Source organism: Gavia stellata, chromosome 1 (assembly GCF_030936135.1).
Source record: "Gavia stellata isolate bGavSte3 chromosome 1, bGavSte3.hap2, whole genome shotgun sequence".
NCBI classification, from domain to species: domain Eukaryota; kingdom Metazoa; phylum Chordata; class Aves; order Gaviiformes; family Gaviidae; genus Gavia; species Gavia stellata.
This window is the reverse complement of record NC_082594.1, coordinates 15,464,300-15,489,762: the sequence shown is the minus strand read 5'-3', so window position 1 is coordinate 15,489,762 and position 25,463 is coordinate 15,464,300. Positions and strand designations below refer to the sequence as shown.

General features: G+C 36.0%; 1 protein-coding gene across 1 annotated transcript in view; it reads right to left on the bottom strand.

Moving 5' to 3' along the window:
• Positions 1–691: 691 nt before the first annotated feature.
• The window catches only part of CEP126 (centrosomal protein 126), a 43,427-nt gene continuing 18,655 nt past the window's right edge, over positions 692–25,463 (bottom strand). The window contains exons 5-12 of the mRNA XM_059824895.1: positions 25,223–25,421; positions 12,340–14,476; positions 9,965–10,114; positions 8,314–8,438; positions 7,927–8,014; positions 7,194–7,403; positions 4,698–4,762; positions 692–928 (exon numbers count right to left, since the gene is read on the bottom strand). Coding sequence (XP_059680878.1) covers positions 692–928; positions 4,698–4,762; positions 7,194–7,403; positions 7,927–8,014; positions 8,314–8,438; positions 9,965–10,114; positions 12,340–14,476; positions 25,223–25,421 — 3,211 coding nt within the window. The remainder of the gene's footprint in view (positions 929–4,697; positions 4,763–7,193; positions 7,404–7,926; positions 8,015–8,313; positions 8,439–9,964; positions 10,115–12,339; positions 14,477–25,222; positions 25,422–25,463) is intronic.

Below are 25,463 nucleotides of genomic sequence, written 5' to 3'. Positions count from 1 at the left end.
TAAAATGTTTGAAACATGGAGTACAGCTGTCAACAGTGGCTCTGCAAAGGCCTTCATGCCTTCACAAGGCTGCAGTTCTGTTTTCCTGTGAATCCGGTAGCTACAGCAAAGACTTTTTCCCCATGAAATCAAACAGGCCAGGAACAGTGGCTGGAGGAAGAAGGTCTCTGGCCTCTCACAGTCCCCCTCTTCCCTCCCATTACCACTGCAGTTCCTGTCACCACCAAGACCTTACCAACTAGCGTAGGGACGGACCCTGCTGCCTGGTGCCCCTGGCTGGCAGAAAGCTCCGGAAGAGGATGGAGAATCAGAGCCTTGTTCAGAAACCCCGGGCTGCTGTGGCAGCTCCAGCTGCAGCCCAGCCAGTCCCTGTGTCCCTGCCTGTCCCGCCAGCACTGAGGACATGGCATAGTCCCCATGCAGCTGCAGCTTCACCCATCCCATCCACAGCACCTTCATGGCCGTCACCACTGCCTCCAGTGCCAACAGCAGGCAGGGGCCCTTCCCACCCTGATCAGGAGGCCTCAGGTCCATTGCCCCCTGCCACCCTAAAACCTAGCTGCAGGTGCTGTGGGTGATGGCTATTAGCCTGTGGTGCCCTCCCAGATGTAGAGGTAGATAATCTTCTTCCTGGCAGTGGAGGCTGCTGCATAGGAGGTGGAGGAGAGGGTGGACCTTGGCAGGTGTGATTTCACATCCTGCAAACCCCGATGGGGCATAAAGGTTGCGTTACTCTCAGCTCCCTTCTTCTAACCCCGGCATTTTCATGGCCATGTCTGCACTCAGGAGGCTGCTTGTCGGTGACACCCTCATCTGGCTCTGCTCCACTGCCATGTGCAACCCATTTGGGACATTCTCCCTGGCTGCTGCCTTGTATTAGCTGACGGGCTGAAGACAATGCTGTGTCTACACCACAGTTGTAACTTTTCTTGAGTAAAGCTGGAACGGGTTTATCATTACACACCCCATACAGCCACAAGGGGCTGTGGAGCTGCCATCTCTTGCTGAAATCTTGCCTTCATTTGACCCTGGAGCCTTACTGCTTGTTTGCAGACCTCTGCTATGTACAGTGTTCATCACAATCAGGTTTGCCTGGGCATTGCAGTAATGTAAGTAAAATATTATGCCACAGTAATATAAGTAAAATATCATAAAAAATTTAATTTCTCTTATATATCCATGATTTATGGATAGGCCAATTTACTCAGAGTGTTGCAGCTCAAGGAGCAAATTAGACTCAGAGGGAAGCTGAGCGTAAAGCAGCAAATTTTTTTCCAAGAAAAGGAACATACTTATTTTCTCTGAAATGTGAAAGTTTAATCTTATCAATGAAAAATCAACTTTGTGCCCTGGCTCCCCTGTACAACTTCATGTGACCTCTTGGTCTTTAGCCTTTTGCCTAAAGTATACCTCATTACATGGGAAAGGATACGTACTGAAGACACGTGGTTATTTTTTGGGACCATTTGCATGTCATTCTCTGTAAAAGCAGTGAGGTGCAGTTCCACCTGAAACCACCCCTATGGGTGTTGAAACAAGTTGAAATTCAGGCACATAGATGCACATTTAAAGAAGGTTTGTGTTCTGTTTTTTTTTTTTTTTTTTAATTTAGACTTGTATTGGAAACCACAATTTTAATCTGGTTTTCATGGTTTTTTTAATACTAAAATTTTATTGTAGAAAGAATATGGACTAATTTCTTTAAAAAGCAGCAAAAACGGTAGGCAGTGTGAAGAGTTTTTGAAAGAAATCTAAGGTACCCAAATTTTAATATGTTCATGTCTAAACCAAGACCAAGCTTGTTGATTTTAACATAGTTACTTTTCTTCATACTTGAAAAATAAAACTAAGCCTTAAAATTAAGCCTTTTTTTTTTAAATTTCTATGTGATGACTAGAAAAGCCTCGAAACATCAATCTGAAGAATAACCATCAGCTAATGGGAACAAAAGAATTTGTTGGGTCTTCACAAGTGCTCAGAATCCAGCAGCTGCCTCTGGGTCCACTCCTGTAGTGCACATTCCTGATGTCTGAGAGTCACGCTGTTTAGACACCTAAACAAAAACTATACTTTAGTCTTGTCAGAAGAGCCAAAGTGATCTAGGAAACAAAGTTTTTTTTCTTTGAATTGAAGCCTGTAACCCTAAATCAAATAACTCATTCGAAAATATTTTCCTAGAAACTTAAATGCAGGCACCTGTTTTGGAAAAAAAAAGTCTCCATGTAATTAAGAGAGGAAGCTGACTCATGGGCTTTGCTTTTGCCACCTAAACCGATTAACAGGAGGAGAAACCTAGTTAAGCTGGTGCTCTGGCTTGCTGACTAGCAGGGTTGTTTTTGATCCATGGCCTCTGGTATTTGGATTATTTGCCTTCCCCTCTCTTAATCTCTGTGGGGAAACCTTCCCTCGTTATTTAAATATTAAATCCTCACCATACTGGAATGTCGCAGTGTACTGCAATACAAACAGAGATGTAAGGGCTCAGTATTTTCAGTGCAAATCAATTTTGAGTTCCAACTCAGAAGGCCTTTGTTCATTTGTTCTGAGGATACAGGCATGTCTCTTGCTGGGAATTTTACATGTATTTGAGCACCAAAAACCCAATAAATACTGAGATGCATCAGAATCCTTTAGGCATGTGGACTGCAGCTATAGTTTCCCTTTGCTGGCAGCAGTGTCAGGACAGACTGCAACAGCGATCATAAGACACCAAGTTCTGCAATTTTGATGTTTAAATACAGTTTATCTTAACAGGCTCCAGACTAAAGTCAGCCCCTTTGAGCCTGTCAGATTTTTCCTCCAAAGATGTTGCAGTGCCTAGGTAGAGGAGAAAGGCAGCATTATTCTATTCTTCAAATTGCAATCCATTGCTAGCTGAGGCTTCTTGTACTGCTGTAAGGCTATTGTAGTGTTCACCAAAGGGGAGGATATACACTGCTGAATACTTTATAATAAAATGGAGGATAATGAGATATACATGTATATAAACAGAAATGTGATTATGTATAATATAACATTCAAGAAACATCATTTGATGATATCATGTGATCTGTTTTCCATTAGATAAACAACTGTGCACCTTCATGTGGATTTAGAGGTTGGTATTACAGGGTACAATGTCATTCACATGAATTACTGAGTGAATATCCATATTTTATTTGGATGCTCTGAAACTAGGAGAGCTGAAGCAGGTTGTTCTCTCGATGAAGTAAAAATTTGAAATCCCATCACTTCTCACAGCAGAAGAGTTGATGAAATCTCGGTCATCTATACTTTTTCTGCAGGTGGGAACATGTATGACAGTTGTTCACTCTTAGCATCAAGAAGAATTCCAAGCCAGTGCCTGAGATCTGAATGTATATCTACAGCTGGACACCTGCTTAAATGCTTAAGTATATACTTGTAGGGAAAGAAGGGTATTAAATGTCCATCAGAGAACTTAACAGTTCCAGAGACTGGACAGCCTGAGTAATGTCTAGTGTTTATATCTTATAAATGAAACAAAAATCTTGTAGATGAAGAATTAGTGGGAGATTTTTTTTTTTTTTTTTTTTAAGTAGGACAGGCTATGAAAAAAGCCCCAGAAAACATACAAGGCCAAAAATGCTTTAGTAAAACACAATTAGATCAAATAAAGTTAGCTATGCTACACTAATTGCTGAAAAATACAAAATTTACAAGTTGTTAGCCATAAAGAGTTAAATTTGTAAGACAGGAGGCAGAAGAGAAGAAGCTGAGGTTCCAAGTCACACCTACTACTAGGATTCACAAGAAGACAGTTAATGATGTGCTCTGTGTTCTTTTCACAATCCCACTTCAAAACCAGGCAATCATTTTGAATTTAGGAGCCTGGATACTTTCTGGGGTTTTTCAGTCTCAAACTCGTTAAGTGGCAAAAGCCTTCTGAATAAAGATTATTTTCTCTAACATTTTTGGTAACAGTTTATCCAGTAAAGTGTATGAAGTATGTGAAAGTATATGAAGTATGTGAATTACACAGTCACCTGTCTATATTTTTTCTGCAGTACAAATATATAGTGAAGGAGGCGACTGATAATACAGAATTCTAAATATTAACACCTGCATTATAAACTGAACATTTGAAATGTATATTTTGTACTTCAGACATTCATCTGCCTATTCAGTTCTTTATATTCCAGGTATTGTGATTATTTTGTTTCAAACCGACAAGATCTAGAATATATGAAACAAAATACAAACACTTCTTGAAGAAAGGTAATACCTATCACTTAAAGAACATAGCCTATCTGCAGGTCAAAGTAAGAATTCATTGTATTACCAATTATTTTGCGCACTACCATGCATCATTCCCCCTTTCCTGTGTACATTATTAAGAAATACAAATGAGTTATGAGCTATATATAGTTCAAATGGAGTCTGCTAAATTACTATTCCTTAAAACTTCTTGGAACTTCCTGGACTTTGAAAGTGTCTTCAGATTCCAAAAGGAAAATGAAGCCAGAGGATGAAGCAGTCTGGTATAAACTGTTAAAGCCTGTTTACAGTAATATAAAGTTCATGGGTGTATTTTTTTTTACATAAATAGAAATCTGAAAATCTGGCAAGCCAGTTGAATAGATTGATGTCAATATTTTCAATTATATTTTTACTATAAAAGAAGCCATAAGGTCAGTTTGTAGGAATTAAAGCTGAACATATTTAAATTAAATACTTACTAAAGGGGTGATTATCTGCAAAACATTTGAAGCAGATGGGTTTCTGGTAATGGCATCTTGAACATCTAAAAATAGCATAGAAGTATATAAAATATTATGTAAACCAAATACTACAATATATATATATATGTTTCTCAGTCAAATATTCAACACAAAACTTCCCGAAGATTGTGGAAATGTAGTTTAATAGCACTGTTCTTTTTTCCCCTACCAACAGCTGCTGAAGTATATGCCGTATCTGTATTTTTAAAATTTGCAGCTAGATATGAACAAAAAATTTAGTGTCAATAAAGAAATCTAAAGATAGAGAGAAGAATGCCAGCTACTCTAAGCTGGCAACAAAAATTCCAGACTTAGGTTGGCTAGTGACTAACTGTTATTCATTAAAAAGACTGCTGCGAAGGTACACAGTTTTAGTCACTTAATTTGGTAACGTGTGAAAACAAAGCCAAAAAAAGGGGTTCAAAAAGGTCAAAGTTTAAAAAAGCAATGTACTTACATGACATGTAAGTACTTACAACACTTTACTTACTTACTTACTTACAGGTACATACTTACATGTACGTACATGTCCTCTAAGTCTACCTGTAAAATTTCACAGGTTCTTATTAACAATTTTAATCCCCAAATAATTAGGCAAGCTAATTAAATTTCTAAGATACATATATATGTATTACATTAATTTTCACAGTTACTTCATTTGCCATCAGTTAACTCCTATGATTCTTTCATTGTTTCTTTCATATTCCTTATGTAATTTTCTTATAGTTTTCATAGTTTTCCTTTTCACACTTTGCAAACTTCAGCCTTCTTCCTCCCAGTTCCTTTGCTGTGTCTACATTTGCCTCTATTTCTTTGTTATTTATACAGCAATTTATTTTCTATTTTCTTGTATCTCTCTTTTCATATCTACTTTCTTAACCTGAGCACATCATACTAAAACTCCTCCCTGACAAAAGACGGAATTCCTCACTTCTATTTGCCTGGAAGCAATAACCATGAGGTATGATATAATGAAATTCTGAACCACTCTTTGATGGGAGCAGGAGTTGTAAGCTACAGCTGCAGAAAGTTTCTAAATGGGTGCAAAGATCTTTTATTCTGCTGTTGCAGTTTACAGGAAACTGAAGCCTTTTTCCTCAAAGTCAAGCAATCCACCATCTGATGTAGAAACGTATGGATAGTGTGCAGGGGCTTTATAAATCTTGGTTTAGTTTGATTCCAGGCAGTAGGGAGGTAAACGTGGGTAACCTGACCATGAAATGGTGCAGTCCACAAGGAAAAGAAGTAGAATAGTAAAATAAAATCAATGGACTTCAAGAAAGCAGACTCTTATAAACTCAAATAATTAGCATGTAAAATTTTATATTGAAAAAGTCCAAGGAAAACATAAAATCCAGGAGAGCTGGCAGTTCCATAAACAGCAAAAAAGGCAAGAAGTTATTCCAATGATATGGGAAGCCAAGCAGTCCAGTGAAGAGATCACGTGGACTAAGGCACAAGGTCCCCGTTGATTTCAAATACAGGATGGAGCACACAAAATGCAGAAACAACGTCAAATTAATGAGAATTTTTATGAAAGACCTGTATGATCATGTAGGTCAAAGCAAATACTAACCATTACATACAGTAGCAAGAGACCCAAAAATTAAGTTTGTTCTACGAATATGTTAGTTATAATAGGATGACAAATGAAAGTGTTGGCTAACTAATCATTGGAGAGCAAATATTATCAAGTACAGACTTTTCCCCCACATTCTTCAATAAAATGTCAACTGCAATGGGACAGTTCATATGAAAAACACCAGTATAAAGCAGGTAAGAAATCAGCCTGGCATAGAGAAAGAATAGGTTAGAGAATGCTCAGGTCAGTTTGAGATTTTTAAAATAGTTGTGCAAGTGATATTCACATAAACATTCAGATTTGGCTGCAGCAATCTCAGAACTGTATTTGTGATCTTTAAGAATTTGTGGAGAAGAGGAACATCCTAAAACACTAGAAGAAAGGAAATGAAAAGCCATTCATTATAAAGGGCTATATTTGCAAGAATATAGGGTGTATAATATAAAGGGTAATTATTTGCAAAAATAATTGCAAAAAAGTTAAGATGGATAAACATTGGAACAGATTCCTAAGTGAGGCTGATAAATCGTATCTGTACACTTTAAAGAACAGTTTTGATAAACATTTGTTAGAAACAACAGCTACAGTTGGGCTGAGACAGTTTCTGAAGGTGTCCTGCAGTCATATTTTGAATTATTTTTTTGACCAAGGCACAGTCACCATTATTTTAAATTAATTTCATTGACTCTAAGAAAGGTTTAATGATTTTGATCTCCTGCTTGCTACATTTAGTAAAGAATAATAAGAAGAAAAATAAGAAGAAACATATTTCTATCACAGGATTCATGCTTTTAATCCAAATTAATCCATGTAAACAAAATATAAAGTTACTTAATCATTTGATGTATGATCCTAATTATTATCAAACTTACTTTGTAGCCTTTCATTGAGACGACCAAGAGACTGGAAAATCTTCTGTTCTTCTATTGAAAGTGCACTCATGCCTAGACATGGGGCCCTGTTAAGCAGCAAGGGCTGTCTGGCTGGTTGCACACTTTCCATAGCCGCCAGGATTTCATCTTCTGCAACTGGTGTACTTGCTAGTTTTTCTGCCATAAGAAACTGAACAGTGCTTTCTGAAACTGAAGAGATTACAGGGGTAACTTCAAATGAGGAGACCTCATGACATTTAAATATACTGCTTGCTTTCATGACTGTAGGTCTGTGAAACACACAAAATTCATATTAAAAAATAAAAAAGTCAAGAAGTATGATACTTTAGAAAATGACATAATTAAGAACACTAATGCATGTTACAGTTGGCACCAGAGTAAGTTCTATCGACTTCAGAAATATATAGACAGCAAGCAATACCTGTCCATATCATAGTTATGTATGATACATACAGCTATCATACAGTTAAATACAAACAGGAATGGAATGAAACTTGACTATATGTTGTAATGCATTTATAAAATCATCAAAATCATGACACATGATGCTATATCTTAGATTTTAATGAAAAAAAATTAGGTCTACACAACGAACTACCCTTTCTTACTTAGACTCACAGATGCCAAAAGACACAAGTGATGTTACACAGTGGATATATTAGGTCACTCCTTCATATATAACAAAGAATTGAATCAAGATGTGTTACTGTACCTTCATCAGACTTATAGGTGTTATTCACGTTTTGTACTGGATCAAATGAAGATTGAACAGGACTCAGTTGGACAGTACATAATGAATGCTATCAAAAATATTATAAGAATATTTTAAGTGTAATTTAAGGCAACTATACTACTTTCTGAACATTTTTTATTTATTATTTCATATTACTAAATGTTTTCAAGTGCAAAAATATTAGTGTATACTAATACAGTGATGTATTCTAGTTGGTTTTATTCTTTTCTTTAGCAGTGACAGCAAGCTGACTAAGCACATTGATTCAAAATTGTGCGACACTGAACAAATCTTTGATTTTCCTGAAAATATTTCCATTTTCAAGATAAATAAGCTTTTTATTTTTTTACAGTATTTAATATTTACCTGTGCATGATGAGCAGGCTTCCACCTTTTACAGGTTACACTTTGTCTTCTGTGTTCTGAAAAAGCTCTGTGTTTGTTTTCATGGTTGTCAAAAACCTGCTTTTGTCTTGTAACAGGAACAACACCTTAAATTACATGCATACAAAAATAAACGAAAAATGTGTGAAAACGTGATAAAGATAGTAGTAGCAAAACTAGTAATGGTGAGTAAATGTCTCTGTCCAGATTTAGATGTTTACCTTGTGTATGTTTACATCTGATCTTGCTAAATGAATTTTCTTATAGTGAAAAGAGAGAAACAGGCACTTCTAAGGCATATTTAATTTCATGTTAGCATAGGACTAGAAAAAACAGATGTGGATTTTATGTGGACATTTATAAGCAGGTTAAGTGAAGTCCCATTTTGAATCCCAGATAATAAAGATGGTCTGTACAAAGATACAAGGTGGTCTTATCAAGTAAGAGGGAGAATGAACAGTGAACTATGATATAACAAATATCAAATAATGTGCCAAAAAGGAATGTTTTAGAAAATAAGTTGCATTTAGAGAATAATCCTAAAGTCTAATTGTCCAACACAGTAAATGCCAGTTGCCAAGGTGCCGTATTTTATATCTTAATGGGTTTGACATTTGTTAAGATTACATAGCACTGGGCAGAAAACATGTAATAGTTCACAGTTTATTTATTTGATTCACAGAATGGTAGAGGTGGGGAAGGGACCTCTCAAGGTCATGGTCCAATCCCCCTGTTCAAGCAGGGCCACCTAGAGCTGGTTGCCCAGGACCATGTCCAGATGGCTTTTGAGTATCTCCAAGGATGAAGACTCCACAAAGTCTCTGGGCAACCTGTGCCAGTGCTTGGTCACCCTCACAGTAAAAAAGTCTTTCCTGATGTTCAGAGGGAACCTCCTGTGTTTCAGTTTGTACCCATTGCCTCTGGTCCTGTGCCTGGGCACCACTGAAAAGAGCCTGGCTCCATCTTCTTTGCACCCTCCCTTCAGATATTTATATACATTGATAAGATCCCCCTGAGCCTTCTCTTCTCCAGGCAGAACAGTCCCAGCTCTCTCAGCCTTTCCTCATAGGAGATGCTCCAGTCCCTTCATCATCTTCATGCAGAGTCATGGTTTAAAACCTTAAGTTCTACAGCTTGGGGTTTTGTAGTTAATCTTACTAATTTATACATCTGTACACTAATTTCAATTACAGTACTGCTGTGTAGTATTTTCCCTTGTCTAGAGAGGCCCAACCTGGACACTGTACCTCAAATTTATCTCAGTTTTGTCCGGTGTAATAATACATTTTCAAAATTAAAGCATCAAGTTTCAAAATTAAAATTATGTTCTTAATTAAACTTTCATGCATACAAACTGAAGATGCAAATCAGCACTTTTATGTACAAGTCAGGAATCTACATATCCAAGCAGATATTATATTCTCATTTGTAAACACAATTACTTGATTTGTAAATGCAGTTACTTGATTTATACTTGGGAAGATAAATTACCTATTTATTTACGTAATAAATATTTACATGTGCAGTTTAATGCACAGTTCATTATTAGACCAAGAGGTCTTTCAGTGATTTTAACAGAATTTTATTCCTTTAATTGTTATTGCAGTGATATTTAACAAAGCAGAATTCTTACCATTTGCAGAAAAAGAAGACACTTCATTGATCCTAGAAGCAGATTTGAAACTGCTGCCATCAATAGTAACATGGGGCACATTAGCTTTAAAAGGTTGCCATTTAGTTATATGTGAATTATTGTAATGTGACACATGGTGCTGAATAGCACCTGAAAAGAAAAGGAAATGTAATCATGTTATATTGAATATGGGGGAAAATTTAAAAAGAAGCAAAGAAGAAACCCCTTGCTGTATTAGCAATCACGCAATTTTCTTCTGAAAAATAAAATGCAAAGTTGCTTTATTGATAGGGATCAATGCTTAATTTAATTAGTTTGCAAGACATGCTAGATATATGCCTAGGAAAAGACTCCTTTGAGAAATGTAAGACAAAAATATAATATGCAATAGTATCTTTAAGGGCATGAGATACTGAGCAGTCTACACCTGTTTAAGCATGTGAATTGGTCCTGTATTTGTCACAGGCTAACTGTTAAACACATTTTTAAAGCATTTTACTGACTGAACACCAAAGGACTTAGAATAATTCTAATATCCAGCTACAGAATAATATGTGTCAGCCTGAAGATATACCACTTGAAGCCTGGAAGCCCAATTAAAGGAAGATTCTCATGGACAACAATTTTATTTATTCATCTTGTGTTCACTTATCCTTTCTGTACATTTGGCCAAGCATTGCAACAGATAGCATTTTCGACAGTGTCTTCACAGACCTCACTGAACTCTGTAATAGTGCCACAGCAGATACTTTACTCAAGAACAATGCAGTATTCAGTCTTTCATAGCAAGCACTTCAGGACAAAGACTGTGGTAATCTATATGCATTTGCAGGCAATAGAACAAATAATAGCAAGTCATTAAGCGTTATCTAGAGTATTTAAAATGAAGAAGACTTTCAAACCACAAAATCTAAGCAGATACTGAGAGAGGGCCACACACCCCAATTTTAAAAAGAGGTTACTCAGCTCTTCCTCTGAAAGAGCTGGAGCTATGTGATACTGGGGATGTAGCACTTAAAGTCGCAGTGAAGACAGTATTAGCAGTGCACACAACTTTGACCCAGTGAATTTCCCGATTCATTGCTCTGATGTGCAGATAAGGACATCGGGAGGCAAGTATCTCTGCTGGAGGCGAGGCAAGACTTCATTCATTTCCAATGTAAAATCAAACAGGTTAAGTCACACATATCTTAAGCTCATCTGTTTGACTCCTTTGAACTGGAATGGACAAGCAGATAACATTTCTCAGTTCCCACCCCTGCTTTAGGCCAAGAATATTCACCTACCTCTGCTCTTACACAACAGAGCTGTTTCGAATCACTCCATAGTTAAAACTATGTATTACTGTAGATAAAACCAGAAAATTCGGTTTTTTAAGTTATGGGAATTACTTATTTTGCTAGAAAGTATCTTTGAGCTGCATGGCAAATCCTCGGGGTGATCCCAGTATGTTAAGTGGTTTGGAGTGCTTGCTTGTACCTGAAGCAGGGTCTACAGCCTCAGGAGCTCTGCCTCCAGCCGCAGCCCTCAATAGGAAGCAAACCAGCATACAACATACAAATTACAAGCACAAAGATGCCATCAGTGCCCAAGGCACAGAATATAGCTAGGCTGCAGAGGAGAAACAAAGCAAATCAAAACCCAGGAAACATTTTGAAATGTAAAAACCGGAATATTAAAGATTATTCTCCCAAAATTTCTTATGCATCTTTCCTCTGTCTTACCAATCAATCTCTGCATCTTATTGTTTCCAAGGTTAATTTTTAATAACATGCAGGATTGGTCCTAAAATTTCTTAAAATTCTTTATAAATCGGACATACTTCACAGCACAGCAAAATTTGTCCGGTAGATGATCTTTATTTTTAAACTTAAATTTAATTTTTTGAGCACTAAATGTATTACTGGGACTAAAACGTAATAATTTTAGGCATTTACAGTGTCAGAATTTTAAAACCATGGTAGATCTACATTTCTTTCACTCTCAGGTGGCAGTGACTGTCGGACAACAAGCTATGACTCCCAGTTACCTTGTAAAACTTGCTCATATAAACTTACTCACTTCCTCCTATATCATTATTTAGGCCACCTGTCACATCTGCTCATTAGTCAGGAATATAATCTCAGGGAAAAGACTTCCTTTTTCATTTAATATTGTAGAGAACTATTAAAAATGGGGATTGATGTTTGAGAGGCCTCTGGGCACCACTAGAATAGAAATGACAATGACAAATGGTGAAAACGTGTTGAAACTGGCTGTATTGTCTGAATGGATGAAAGGCTGGATGTTTTAACTGAAAACAAATTTGTGATGTAATTGAAAAAGACTTTCTTCTGAACATCCCCCCACCCCAAACCCAGAAACATGACTCTTACCAGTAGCAGGGGCTTTTGGAGCTCGGGCAGTATGCGCTCCTTGCCAGGAGGTACTTGTTTTTCCAGCTGCTGGGATACGATGGAGATGTAATCCATTTTCTGCGTTAGCAGGTCTTCTTTCAGTGCAGGTTACTGAATGATCTTGACAGGCGCTTGTCTGAACACTATTTACAGAACAAGTATATTTTGCCCAAGGTTCGTATTTAGCTGTGCTGCAGCCAGGTGTAGGTATTGCAGTGGCCAAGTCCGAACGACAAGCAATACTCTCACTCTTTTCTGTACCGTTTCTATTTAAAACCTGATCTGCTAACAAAACATGCCTTTCATTTAAATCATTCCTGCTTGCAGTGGTAGCTTGAAGACTTGAGGGCGGCAGTGGCTGACACCCAGGGCTGGCTGTGTTTTTGCCACTTCTGTTTCCTGGCAGAGGTGCGGATGGTGGGTGAGGTGCTAACAATTTCCCTGGAGCTTTTAGAGTTTTGTTGGCTTCAGTGGCTGACTGCAGTCGGATTATAGTGCCTGTTCTCTTCTTGGGCATAAAACTTGGCTGGGCTCTTACAGATCTTGGTCTTCTAGTTATTTTTGCCTTACTTTTGAGTTGATTAACTTCATTAATTCTAGAATTATTACTATATACTGGGGGGTTTCTTTCTTCATCTTCTGATACTCTCCAAGCTTTTTTAGCAGAAAAGGATCCAGTAGACATAAACATATTCAGAGACGTGCATTCTTTATTTGATTCTTCAGTATTAACATTTGGTTTTGATATATGAGAGTTTTCCTGATGATTTTTTATGAACATGGAGTTTGAAGGTTGAGCTACAATACTTAAATTAGTCTTAGGAGCATTATTTGTAGTTTGAACATATTGCAGCTGTTCAGAAGATATTTCACTGGTGTTTTTTTCATAGCATTTTTCATTATTTTCTATTATTATCTGGTTAATTTGATCACACCAACTTAGCTTTCTATTGTATTTTTCGTTTTCTGCACTTTTCTTTTTTATTTTTGCCAGTTCTAAACTGTCTCTGATAGAAGACACAGGTCGAGTTGCAAAACTGATCCCATGGTTCATAACCACAGCTTTGAAATGACTGCATTCATATTTAGATTCCTTCTTTAAGATACTTGTGAATAATCTTGCTCTTTTTCTTTCAAGAATATTGTTTTTCAGGGTTTTGTGCTGTGCAGGAGTGCCAGAATTTAAGTCCGTATCGGACGCCAGTGACATAGTTTCTATTGTATTTTCCTTTTCTTCCTCTTCGTTATTCTGTTGCTTCACATCACACAGAACTGAGGCACTTGGTATGTCCTGAAATAAAGATGATCCTGGATTAATGTCATCAATACATTTAATATTGTCTTCTTTTGTTTCAGTCATTTTTCCTGAGGTATTTTTTAAAAACTTTGTACCAATGTTTTTGTCCTTTGGTAATGTATCAGCTGTGCTGGGAATGCCAGTGGAACATCCCTGATTAGGAAATAAGATTATCGATGTTGCAATAGGTTGACTGGAGGTTTGCACAGATATAGTTCTTTTTTGTGGGGTCATTTTAAAACTCTGATCTTGCATCAGATCCTGAACTCTTTCTCCTGGAATAGAGTCAGGGCTGGCCCAGGCTTTGCTAGGATTGAAAACAGGATGACCAGCGGCTAATGTGCTAGCCGTTCCAGAAGATGGCTTGCTTCTTTCTTCTTTTATATTTTGCAGAAAACTAAATGCATTACTTACAGAGCTTTCTTGCTTACCAGAGGTAGAGAACTCCGCAGGTTTTTTTCCAGATCTGTGAGAAGCAGATGATTCCTCTTCTGAACTGTTTACATGTTCAGCAGGAGTTAGAACATTATGTTTAACTAGAAGATCATGAATAGGTAAGTTGTGGTTGTTTTGCAAATCTACATTTCTCAGACAATTATTTAGATGCATGTTTTTAGAAGACGTACTTTGAGCTGTATAAAGCAAACCAGTATTCCTAGACTGTGATTTTTCTGGATTGTACAGGGCACAGTCACACTGTGTGGTCAAAGATGATTCACTTGGTGTTGTGTAATTTCCATTTTGTTCTCCAGCCTCAAGACTGTCAAGGCTTGACAAGCTTTCTGAATCATCTGTTTTCTTGACTTCTTGATGAAAATTCTGAAATACAGGCATAAAACCAGACTGTTACATTTATCAGAAATGTTTTTTTGCTGATACTAATTTTTCATTAATGAGAGCTTAGGCTAAAATACAATCAATATTGAGCCTGGTGTTTTTAGAGCTTGGGGTTATAGCACCATGAGTGTTTCCATCAAGTCAAAATTTACCTGTGTTCAATTGCAAAAGAAAATGGTGTGGTTTGGGCATGAAATTCAGAGGAAAGAGCTGCATAGTTCAATAAATCTAATCCCAAGTTTTATATCAATTCTACAATATCAAAAAAGGAACAAGATTTGTCTAAACAACACTACTGTTTCTGGATTGCCCTATGGCACGATAGGGTTTTTGTGCTCTAACATGTAAGGGAGTTTACAAAATGAAAGAGAATCCATAAAAATGCAGATTTGATAGTGGATCTGCCCCAAACGGGAATTTTTCCATAATACTAGACTAATATGTTTATTTTCATACAAAGTGCTTCAAGTGATGAGGATTTAAACCTTGTCATAGCAAACACAGAAAATATCTCTCAGCTACCATAATCACAGTGATTAACACAGACGCCCCCACCGCCCCCCCAGTGAACCCCCCTCTTCTCATCTTTCAGAAAGAAGAAAATATCATCTGATCTATGAGGACAGATCGGGTCTAAGGGCATATGGGGGTCCCATCCACTCCCCAACTTCTTTGTCAAACACTAATGTAGTGATGAATAAGAGCAAGAGGCACCATACGCATTGCCAGTGAGATGCCTTTATGTATGTACTATGTAGGCATTTTCTTTACTAATACTTCTCCATTCAAACACTGAGATGCCTGACATTGTTTTAAATACATACTTTTTTTTAAGTTCAAGATTGGAAAATACACAGAAACATCAAGGAAAACATACACATCAACTATTTTCACATTGCCGTACACTCCCTCTCTCACTGCCACTTCCACACAACTGTGCAGCTAAATGATTTTATACCATATGTTGGAAACAATCATGGTGAAAAAATAAGAGAAGCTGCATTAGACATGCAATCTTACGCAATGAAGATTTTTTTGTTATTAGTGGCTTTACATGGAAAATGTTTCAAGTAGCAAAATCTGTTAACCTAGGTAAGTGATTAAATATCCCCTGGCAATTACGATAGAATTAACATTTTGAAAACTTACTAAAGAATGCATAAAATTAATTATTGAATAAGAATATATTTTTGTAGTAAAACTTTGTGTTTATTCTAATAAAATTGTTACACCATAATATTGCATAGTTTATAGCTGTACAAATATTTTAAATTGCAGAATAAAAAGCTTAGTGAGTCCTGAAAGACTTTTTATGATTTAATTAAATCTTATCTTGCAGTAAATGTTCAGAGGTTGGTGCAGTCTTCAATTATAGTTATTATCTGAGATAAAGAAACTAAATAGAAGAACAAAGAACCAAGTGTAGGGAAAGATCCCTTTAGGGAACATTTTCAAACTAAAGCTATACAAACTGGTGTCTTTCTAATAGAAAAGAATAAATAATGCTTTGTTAGTTATTTATTAACCTTTATGTTTGGCTAAATTATATTGTTAACCTCTGCTTGAACTTCACCAAACAAGGAAAAGGCATACACTCAGACTTTTCTGTACCAGGCCAAATTTAAGAAATAACTTTGAAATTTTCAGAGGGGGAAAAAATAGTAAAAAGAAATTATAGGTGTCAGGCTTACTTCTTGTCTAATCTGGAAACCGCACCTGTATAGCTAAACATGTGTTTCTAAAATGACTAGGTTAAATAGAGGATAAATTTTGTAAGGATTGATTTTAAAAAAGCCTGTTACGATAGCAGGTTAGCTTAAACTGGTAAATCTGGAAGGTGCAAGAAAAGTTGCAACTTTTAAAAATTAAGGTAAAAAAAAATTCTACCCAGTTGTGCTCCAGAGGTTGAAAATAGACTTGATCCTGCATTATATATAATTTTACTCTCCTTGTAAAACTAAACCTCATGGAAACACAAAATCTCAGTTGAGGCAACCTCCAGAAATAAGTTAGGAACTAAAGAATAAAGAAAGATTCTTCATTTAAAGACATACTCACTTTTACTTAGTTCATGAAAGTTTAGTTAATTTACATTTATTTTGTTGCATCATACAATTTCATCATTTCATACACTGAAGATGCTTATCATTCTCATTAAAATATTTACATATTTTGTTTCCCTTTCTAGCCTACTTTGTAATGAAAGTGAATGATACATTTTCTTGTAAAAATGCATAACTAGAACTACTTATGCAGATCTCAAAATGCATTCAACAATTATTCATTCTTTTTTAGTGGTCAATAGCTACAGGGAAATAAACCTGGAAATCCCAATTATTTAATCTGATTTAATCTGTGAGAATAGTATAGGATGATAAGGAAACAAAAATGTTCATAGAGTGTACTATATTTTTATTTTCTGGATTTGCATATTGTTACTGTTATACAAGTTACCGTATTGCCTGTTGCCTGCATTATCTTATGTCCTAACACATGAAATCTAAACCCAGCCTGCCCACATACTTGGTACTCTGGAAAAGGAAACACTTATGAGGAGTTAAAGAGGTCACTTATATGTCTTGAGACTTAAAACAGCTGTATCAAGCAATTTCATTTCAGTAAAGCAATAAAACAAAGAGAAAACATGAGCCTAAGAAATCTTTCATGAGGCCAATGAAAGAACAACATTGAAACAAGTGAAATTTTAAGAGAACCTGACAAGTGAATTTTCTGCCAAAGGACTCTCTCTGTCAGAACGCTATTACACTAAAGAGCTGCTATATGTATATTTGACATTTTCTGCAAAAGAAGTTCTGACTGGTCACAGTTCCAAGAGGTGAATGGGAACATGCTTCTGAAGATAAATGCTGGAAAAATGCTACCTGCTCTCAAAACCCAGGCCCCTCACCTCTCACACTGCTTGCTATTTTTGATCATTTTGACCGGTTTATTTACAGGAGTTGTGTGTTATATGTGTGTATATATAATGTTATACTTCACATTTATTGTGAAGTAAAAGACACCAATGTTCATACAGATACAAAGCTACCTCTCAAAGCCAGTGAGGTACCTAAACACCATTACAGGTTTTAAGTTTACCAATTATGGAACAGGAAAGTCTATTAGAAAATTAAAAATATCTTTTCTATGCAAGTTTGGAAAACATAAAGTACGTGGCACTACACAATACTGATTTCACAGAAGATTTGGGCAGACCCAAGAAAGCAAATGCCACTGAGGCAGGATTTTGGTTCTTATCTTCCACAAGAGATCCAGAATACTCTGCCAAACCCACCAAAGAAGCTATGGAGGTGTGGGATGACCAGAGAAAAGCTATGGAGGTGTGGGATGACCAGAGAAAGCTTCCTACCAACCCCCCTGTCTTTCCTAGGCTAACTCCTAGGTGCCTGCTTTCCCCCCAAGCTATCTAGGATACAGAAACTAGCTATCTATGAACCTGAGTATTTAAAAGGACCTGATTTGCTTGTTTTGAAAACTATTAAATGATGCTAGAAACGTAGGTTCAAACTCATTGGGATAAAAAGGACTCAAGTTTCCAATTTCTCAGGCACTGAAGTACCTCAGTAAGCTGTAATGAAGGATTTCTAAAAATAAATGATCTGAACACTTGAGTGTCAGGGTTTCACTCTGACTTCCAGTTTTAAAGAAGTCCTGAGGTAAATGTACACAACTGAGTAGGAAACAGGTTTTCAGCTAAACATTTCTCTCTGTTGCTTTCTATTAATTAATTCAGCATCTCAATACTCAGAGTGCTGGTTCTCAGGATCCCTGCTCCAGGTGCCTAACTCTCTCACAAACTAACCTAGTCATTCAGCTCCAGAAGTGGAATTCATAATGCTAGTTTTTAAATACTATTAAAATCATTAAATGATTAAATTGAGATGCTGAGCACCACAATGCATTAGTCCCTTTTTTGCTTCTAACCCATTAATAAATTTACTTTGACCAGGAACCATCCACCCTGCACATTTAAGATATGGGGTCATGCAAAAATAACATGGGACTGCACAATTGAAAACCATCTTAAGGCAAACAGACATGGAGAAAAATTAGGCATGCATATGCAATAGAAATTCTAGAAGTTCTTAATTCAATTGCTTAACTAATAATAATTTTAATGTTATATATAAAATGCAATGAGATAATTTAATGAGCAAATTAATAGTTATTTACAATCCATGTTATATTCAATGTCATTTATCTCAAAAAAGGAGAAAGGAGATCAGCCAAAACTTATCCATTTTCCCTTTTTTGGAATTTGCACGTTGTAGGAGAAATGATGTTTAAAAAAATATTTTGTAGCTGCAGCTATTTCTAGACAATACTTTAGAGACAGAAATGAAGGGGAAATCATTCTCAGAGGTTTTGTTCCATTTTAAAGTAAAGAAATAATCCTCCCTCTCACTGATAGTTAAGGTCTGAATGATGAGACTCAAAGTCCCGAAATTATTCTTTTCAGTAAAGCTTTCCAACAAAGTCTGATTTATGGGGAAAGAAGGAAAAAATAACTGATGGAGGAAAGTATTTTTTCATCTTCTAGAAAACTCAGAATCTGTCTTCCTGGTTTATTCTTACGCAGATTTTGATGTAAAATACACAAATAAGGCAAAGCATTAGGGTTGACAGATTTCAATGAACTGGAGCTGTAGCATCAGAAAAAAATTACTAATACTATTTGACCAGTACACACCTCCTAAAAGACCTACAACTATACAGTATGGGAATATAATTTTAAAAATAATCCCTAGTTCAGCTGAGGAGCTATCCCACCAGCTCTCTCTGACCTGCTAAAAAATTAGTATACATTTTTGCAGTTTGAAGAGCATTACCTTTTCTTTTAGCAATGTAAATACATTGCAAAGATGGAACAGTTTTTAACATGCTTCCACTCTATCTTGTGCGCTGCACAGCAGCAACCAAGGCAGAGGGTGGATTTATATCAGGAAATCCTAAAGGTCAGATACAGAAATAATTTTAGAATCATAGAATATCCTGAGTTGGAAGGGACCCACAAGGATCATTGAGTCCAAAGCCTGACCCCACACAGGGCAACCTAAAAGTTAAACTATATATCTAAAAATGTTTTTGAATAATGTATATTTATACCTCTCTAGAAATAAGTTTACCTAATGAGACAGTTTCATATAATTGCCAACATTCGCTGCATGCTTCATTAATATAATCACTTGTCTTGAAAAAAAATATTTTGTGACTGTTACATGTTACCTGTTTCACAAATTCCATTTTTTTGATAGGATATTTTTCAAGACATACATTCCTCTTAAGAACTTTACAGACATGATTTATAAGAACATGTACAAGATTTCAGCATATACCTCCCCCTAAACAGCCTACTGAATTTAAAGACTGGTATTGATTTTTTTTTTTCCTTGCCACTGTTTGAAACAGCATAATTCTTTAAGTTGTTAATCACAAGATCTTTCAGTCTCCTGGGTCCCAGTTATTCTCTGCTTATTCCTGCCTGCTGAATTCTGGGTGTGTGGTTTAATACTTAATTTCCCAGTTGGTGAGCCATACTTCCTTATGGAGATACGCCAGCATTGGCATAAACTGCACAGCAAAGCTCAAGCAACTGAATCCCACAGAAGTGCTGCTGTGGATTTATAATAATTAATACAGTAAAAAATTGAAAAAAGTCACTAAGAACAGAAGCAGAATACTGGAAGAAAAAAGTAGTTAAATTCTATTTTGCTTTCCACTTCACGGAAACAGGTTTATCTCTTTAAAAAATAAAACACAGCCCTGCCATCTTCAAAGGGGTAGAATTACTCTGGACAGTGATACTTCAATCTTGATGAGAAAGCAATGGATTTCCCAACATCCCCTTGAGACATTAGTATATACTATCATCTCTGACAAAACCAAGTTATCATAATATAATATAGCATCCTGACAGACTAGTATGCACAAACTTTTGTATCTTCCACTCCCTTTCTGCAAGCAAACATTTTATTATTACTGAAACTGCAGTAAAGATCAGATACTGCTATTTTTTCCTCTGTTCCTCTCCTTTAATCACATTTATGAACAATTTATTCTGTTTCAGAAAAACAAATCACTTAAAATTGCTACAAAGTATGGTAGAAATAATCTAGTGCATAGCTATATATATAAATATTTCCTAGATACATATATAGATATGGATAAATGTGTATGAATATAAAACCAAAAATGGAGTCATGTTAATATGTATGGCCATTCTCATGAAAATGTACATGCTTGTAAAGGAGGAGCACGTAAATATTAGATGGTAGTTCTCAATTTCCCTGTTTCTGTGGTTTGTGAGCTATGCTGTCTGTATAACAATCCTAACTGATCCACAAGCAAAGTCTTATTAATGTATTAATCTACCTGTGAAACAAATGATTTTGTACTGAAAATGCTGTTTCAGCTTCAATCCTACATTATCACCTGTTCAAGCAGGGCTTTGAATTGAAGCAAGACACTCTTCAAATGACTGAACATCCAGATTGCCAGCCATGAAGATTGTAATGCCATTTTATACAGCACAGGCTTGGAATAAGTCACTATTTTACATAAAAAAAACCCCTGCTCTTGAGGAATACACAATCAAAACAAGTTCGAGTATTTGGGTAAAATCATTTAGTCTGGAGATACAGTTCAATTTGCCTTTATAGCACATGTGATTTTTGGATTAGAGAAATAACGTGGAAGATAGTGGTATATTGCAATATTGGTTGAAAGCCAATAAAAACTGACCGCCCCCAATCTTGCCTAAAGGAAAATGAGTAGGGACATCACTTGAGTTTGTCATAGAATTTAAACAATCAACATAAAAGATGCTAACATTCACAGTTACAAGTAAAACATGGTCAACATTTCTAGATTTAAGGTGACCATAGAAACCTATTTCAAGTCTTCGAATGGTCTCTTCAAAATCAAATCTGACTTCAGTTCCAATGCCATTTTATCCTAACCCTCCCCTTAACAGTCTGTTTTCCCACTAACTAGCCCTGAACATTCTACAAGTTCTTGACACTCAGGAGAGACTGTACACAGGCACCCCTTTTTTCCAAGCTGGTCTTGCCTATGCCTCTGAAGAGTCTGATACTCTTCCTTGCAGAAGGAACCCTTGTTTAACTCATTCCAGTCATACTACAAATGCACTTGAAAATTAATTCAGTTTTTCCAGCAGTTACCTGAAACATCTCCATTTCATAGACACAGTCCAACCTCAATAGCATAGAATAACACAAATGGCTAACAGTCATACAGGTCAACCCACTCATGAAAGTAAGGCTATGTCTGTATCTATGTGTTTGCAGCATCCGCTGCTTTCATTCAGTGGAACATCACTTAGAAAACATTCTTCACTATTTCTCAGAGACTTAATTTTGTATATAACATATATAACCACACACACACAGAGTATAATAGGATACAAAATTTTATTGTATTCGAGTTAATATAATAATAACTCTCTGACCTCATGGTTTGGTTTGCAATTTCTGAGAAATGACACCTGTGTTCCAGTCCCTGTTTCAATAAATATTGAAGCATTTTTTGCCAAGGGGAACAGTATCCATACAAAGACCAATACTGAGTACTTCAATGGCTGCACAATATGCTTGGAAAAAAAGGAGAGCCAAAGTAAAATTCCTGCTTCAAATCAATCAGAAAGGGATTTAAATTTGGATTTCACAGATACCACTTGAATAACCTAATTATGGTCATATAGAGGAGGGAAGAGGAAAATACAATCTCTATGTTGTAATCCATACCTATTTTGTCCGTGAATCAGCTCTTACTTCCAAGTATTTTGTTTAAGAAGTGAAACAATAGAGATAAAATGTTACATCAATCAAACAGTTTAATTCAAGCATAATGTATTTTTCTGGAAGAGCATAAAAATATTGTACTGACCAAAACAATTTTGTACGGCCACCAAATTAAAGAGGTGGTTAAAAGAAAAAGACAAAAGATATATGAATAATACTATTCCATGTCACAGTTGAGCCATTTTAATGGAAGTTTTCTAAATTATTCAGTTCAAGGCAGGTGTCAGAAATGGAAAATTTCAACATAAACAGTTAACATTTGGAAAAATGATAAACACTTGGGAGTAATGTCTTTTGGTGAAAAGCTGCATGCAGCTTTAGCTAAAGACCATGCTACCAGCTCCACCTTAAAGACTTTATTTATGCCTGCAACAAAACCAGGAAAGGACTGTGCAACAAAACCTTTGATTGCAAATGAAGTTAACAATATTAATTTCTGCAAAACGGAACATACTTATGGACATATAACAAATAATAATTTGATGTAGTGGCTCAGATGTAACTGTTGCACAAAATAAAATCTACTGCTCTCAATATTTTAAGCAAAATAATTTTGGAGAATGATAGAAGGGTCACTAAAAACCTTGGCTTACTACTGAGACTATACAAATTTTTAGGGATGGAAAGCAGGGAACACACCAAATCTTCTGGTAAGGGCCTACATAGACCTTTATTACCCTGTAGGAAAGAAAAGAATTTTAGGAATCTTTATAATCCTGCTGGGCCTGTAAAAACAGAAACAAAGAGAGGTCAAGGGATCTCAATGGATGGTTAGACTGCAAAGCATGTGCACAGTGAAATACTTTGACGTTAGCTTCAGAAAGGCAAGCACTGTCGAAATGACTTTGGACAACAGACAGTAACAAGACTACCAAAGCCTATTCATGTCAGTAAGAGTATTATAAATAATTATAAATTTTATTAGTAAGAGTATTAACTATTTCACATCACAGGAAGTCACAATGCACATGCACACCAGCACAATCCAAGTATTAAATTTTCAATACTCAGGCCTCAGAACAATGACAACAGCTTTCTTGACTATTTTTTCTAATCAGAGTCCAAAGCCTGTAATTTCAAGAAAGTCCAAATGTTTGAAGTATAAATATTTATAATTTGAAACTATTTATCAGAGGGAAGAAGCTGAGCAACCCCTAGTGGTAGCAGAAAAATACATTCTGGAAAAAAAAGCAAAATTTTTTACAGGACCAAAGCATCTTCAAAAATAAATTAATTTGTAAACACAAATTCCTGTATTATGTGTAGTGTCTAAAGCTGATGACAACATTTAGAAAAAACTGTAAGTAAAAAATCATGCATGACTCACTGCAGTTTTTCCCTAGAATTCAATTAGAATGTGATAATTCTGTTTGATAAAATACACTACAATATATAGTTATCTTACAATATATTAAGTAGAATCTTTTTTAAACACTTTTCTCAAAAAGATTGCATTTTTTTTTCCTAATTCTAAGATGTCCTAATGCAGCTACTGCCAAATTCAGCATCATCATTTAGGGAGGGATTTGCAAACACTATACCAATGAAACGCACAATGTGGTATTAAAAAACAAAAGAAAAAAAGATTAGACCTTTTTGTATTTTGTTTGAAAGTGACTATCTAGAATTCAGTTTTATCAGCTGCCTTCTATAAATTGCCATTTGCTCTTCCTTCATTTCTGCTTGGAAATAAGACTGAACACCAATCAAAAACCTTGCTAGTACAAACTGTACTTTCTGTCTCGTCTCCTCAACCTTTTTGAAATTTACTCCAGTTGAGTGAGATTTTCTGTGTTAGCCATCAGCTGCTCAAGATTCTCATGAATACCCATCAGAACAAAGGAGGTACAAAGACAGAGATGAATGTGCCTGAAAACATCAATATCAAAGAACTCAAAGTATATCTGAACTGTATACAATATTTCAAGTTATCCATACAGATGTATTAAAAGGAAAAGCCCTTGCTCTACTGCCACCAATGATCCCATGCCTCTAGCCATCACCAATATAAAGGGATAGTGCTTCATAGTGTCAAGGTCATTTCAGATACAGCGAGTCCAGATGCCAGTAGATAATACTATAAAATAAAAGAATGAGCCCAAAATTATGTCCTCTTGTTACTAAAAAATGTAATATTGAATCAATGTTTCCAAAATGAAAGACCACACTGACAGACCTAAAATCACACTTAAAAGTGCAGTTACAAGAAATCACTTTGGAGCTCAGTTCTTCTTGATTTTCACTGTTTCTAAAGTGACTTTTGAAACTGATTTTGGGTCCAAAAATCACTTTAGGCAGAAAGTTAACGGGCCTATTACTGGAACACCTGCATCTATTCCAAAGATGACAAAAAAGGTTCTCAAGAGACTTGAATTCAATCCCTAAGAAATCACCATACATTGGGGAAAAAAAACAAGAAACAAAAAAAACCCCCAACATTTGACCTATCATAATTATACTGCCATAGCATTTTGTGCTGAGCTGTAGCAATCAGTAAAGCAGAAACTTAAGTGTGAATTGCGAGTCGCCAATTTTAGTTTGGAGTTAGCACAAGACTCCTGTGATAGACTAATGTCTAGCTACTTCAGAGCCAAGAAGTCTGACATACAGATCTTACGTTCACAGAAAGAAAGACAACATGACAGATAACTTTGACGAATTTGTGAAAATATTCTTACAAACATTTTTAAAGATGTCTGATTTCTTACTGAAAAATATGTATAATTTTACTATAAATACTCTTTCAGTAAGGCATAGTGCAGTGTGCTCTCAGGTGTTGGCTACTTGGTAAAGTGTGCTTAACAGACCTGTCATTTTTATCACATTGAAGAAAATTTCTATTACGTTTAAGAAGCATCATTTAATGAATCGCATGAAAATACCATACCTCCAAGTTGCTGAGATGCTGTTTTTCAAGGAGTTGTTGCATTTCTTTCAGATTTTTCTGGAAGAGAAGTTGGTTACTATCCATGTTTGTTCTACTGCTCTCTTGTATTGTTTTATCCCAGGCAACCATTGCTGAAATCTGCTTCTCATGGAAAGAACCATTTCTAGATGCTGATGAGGATGAAGTGTCATCTGTGGTTCTTGATGCAAGCAAATAACTTATTACTTTGGCTTATTTCTAT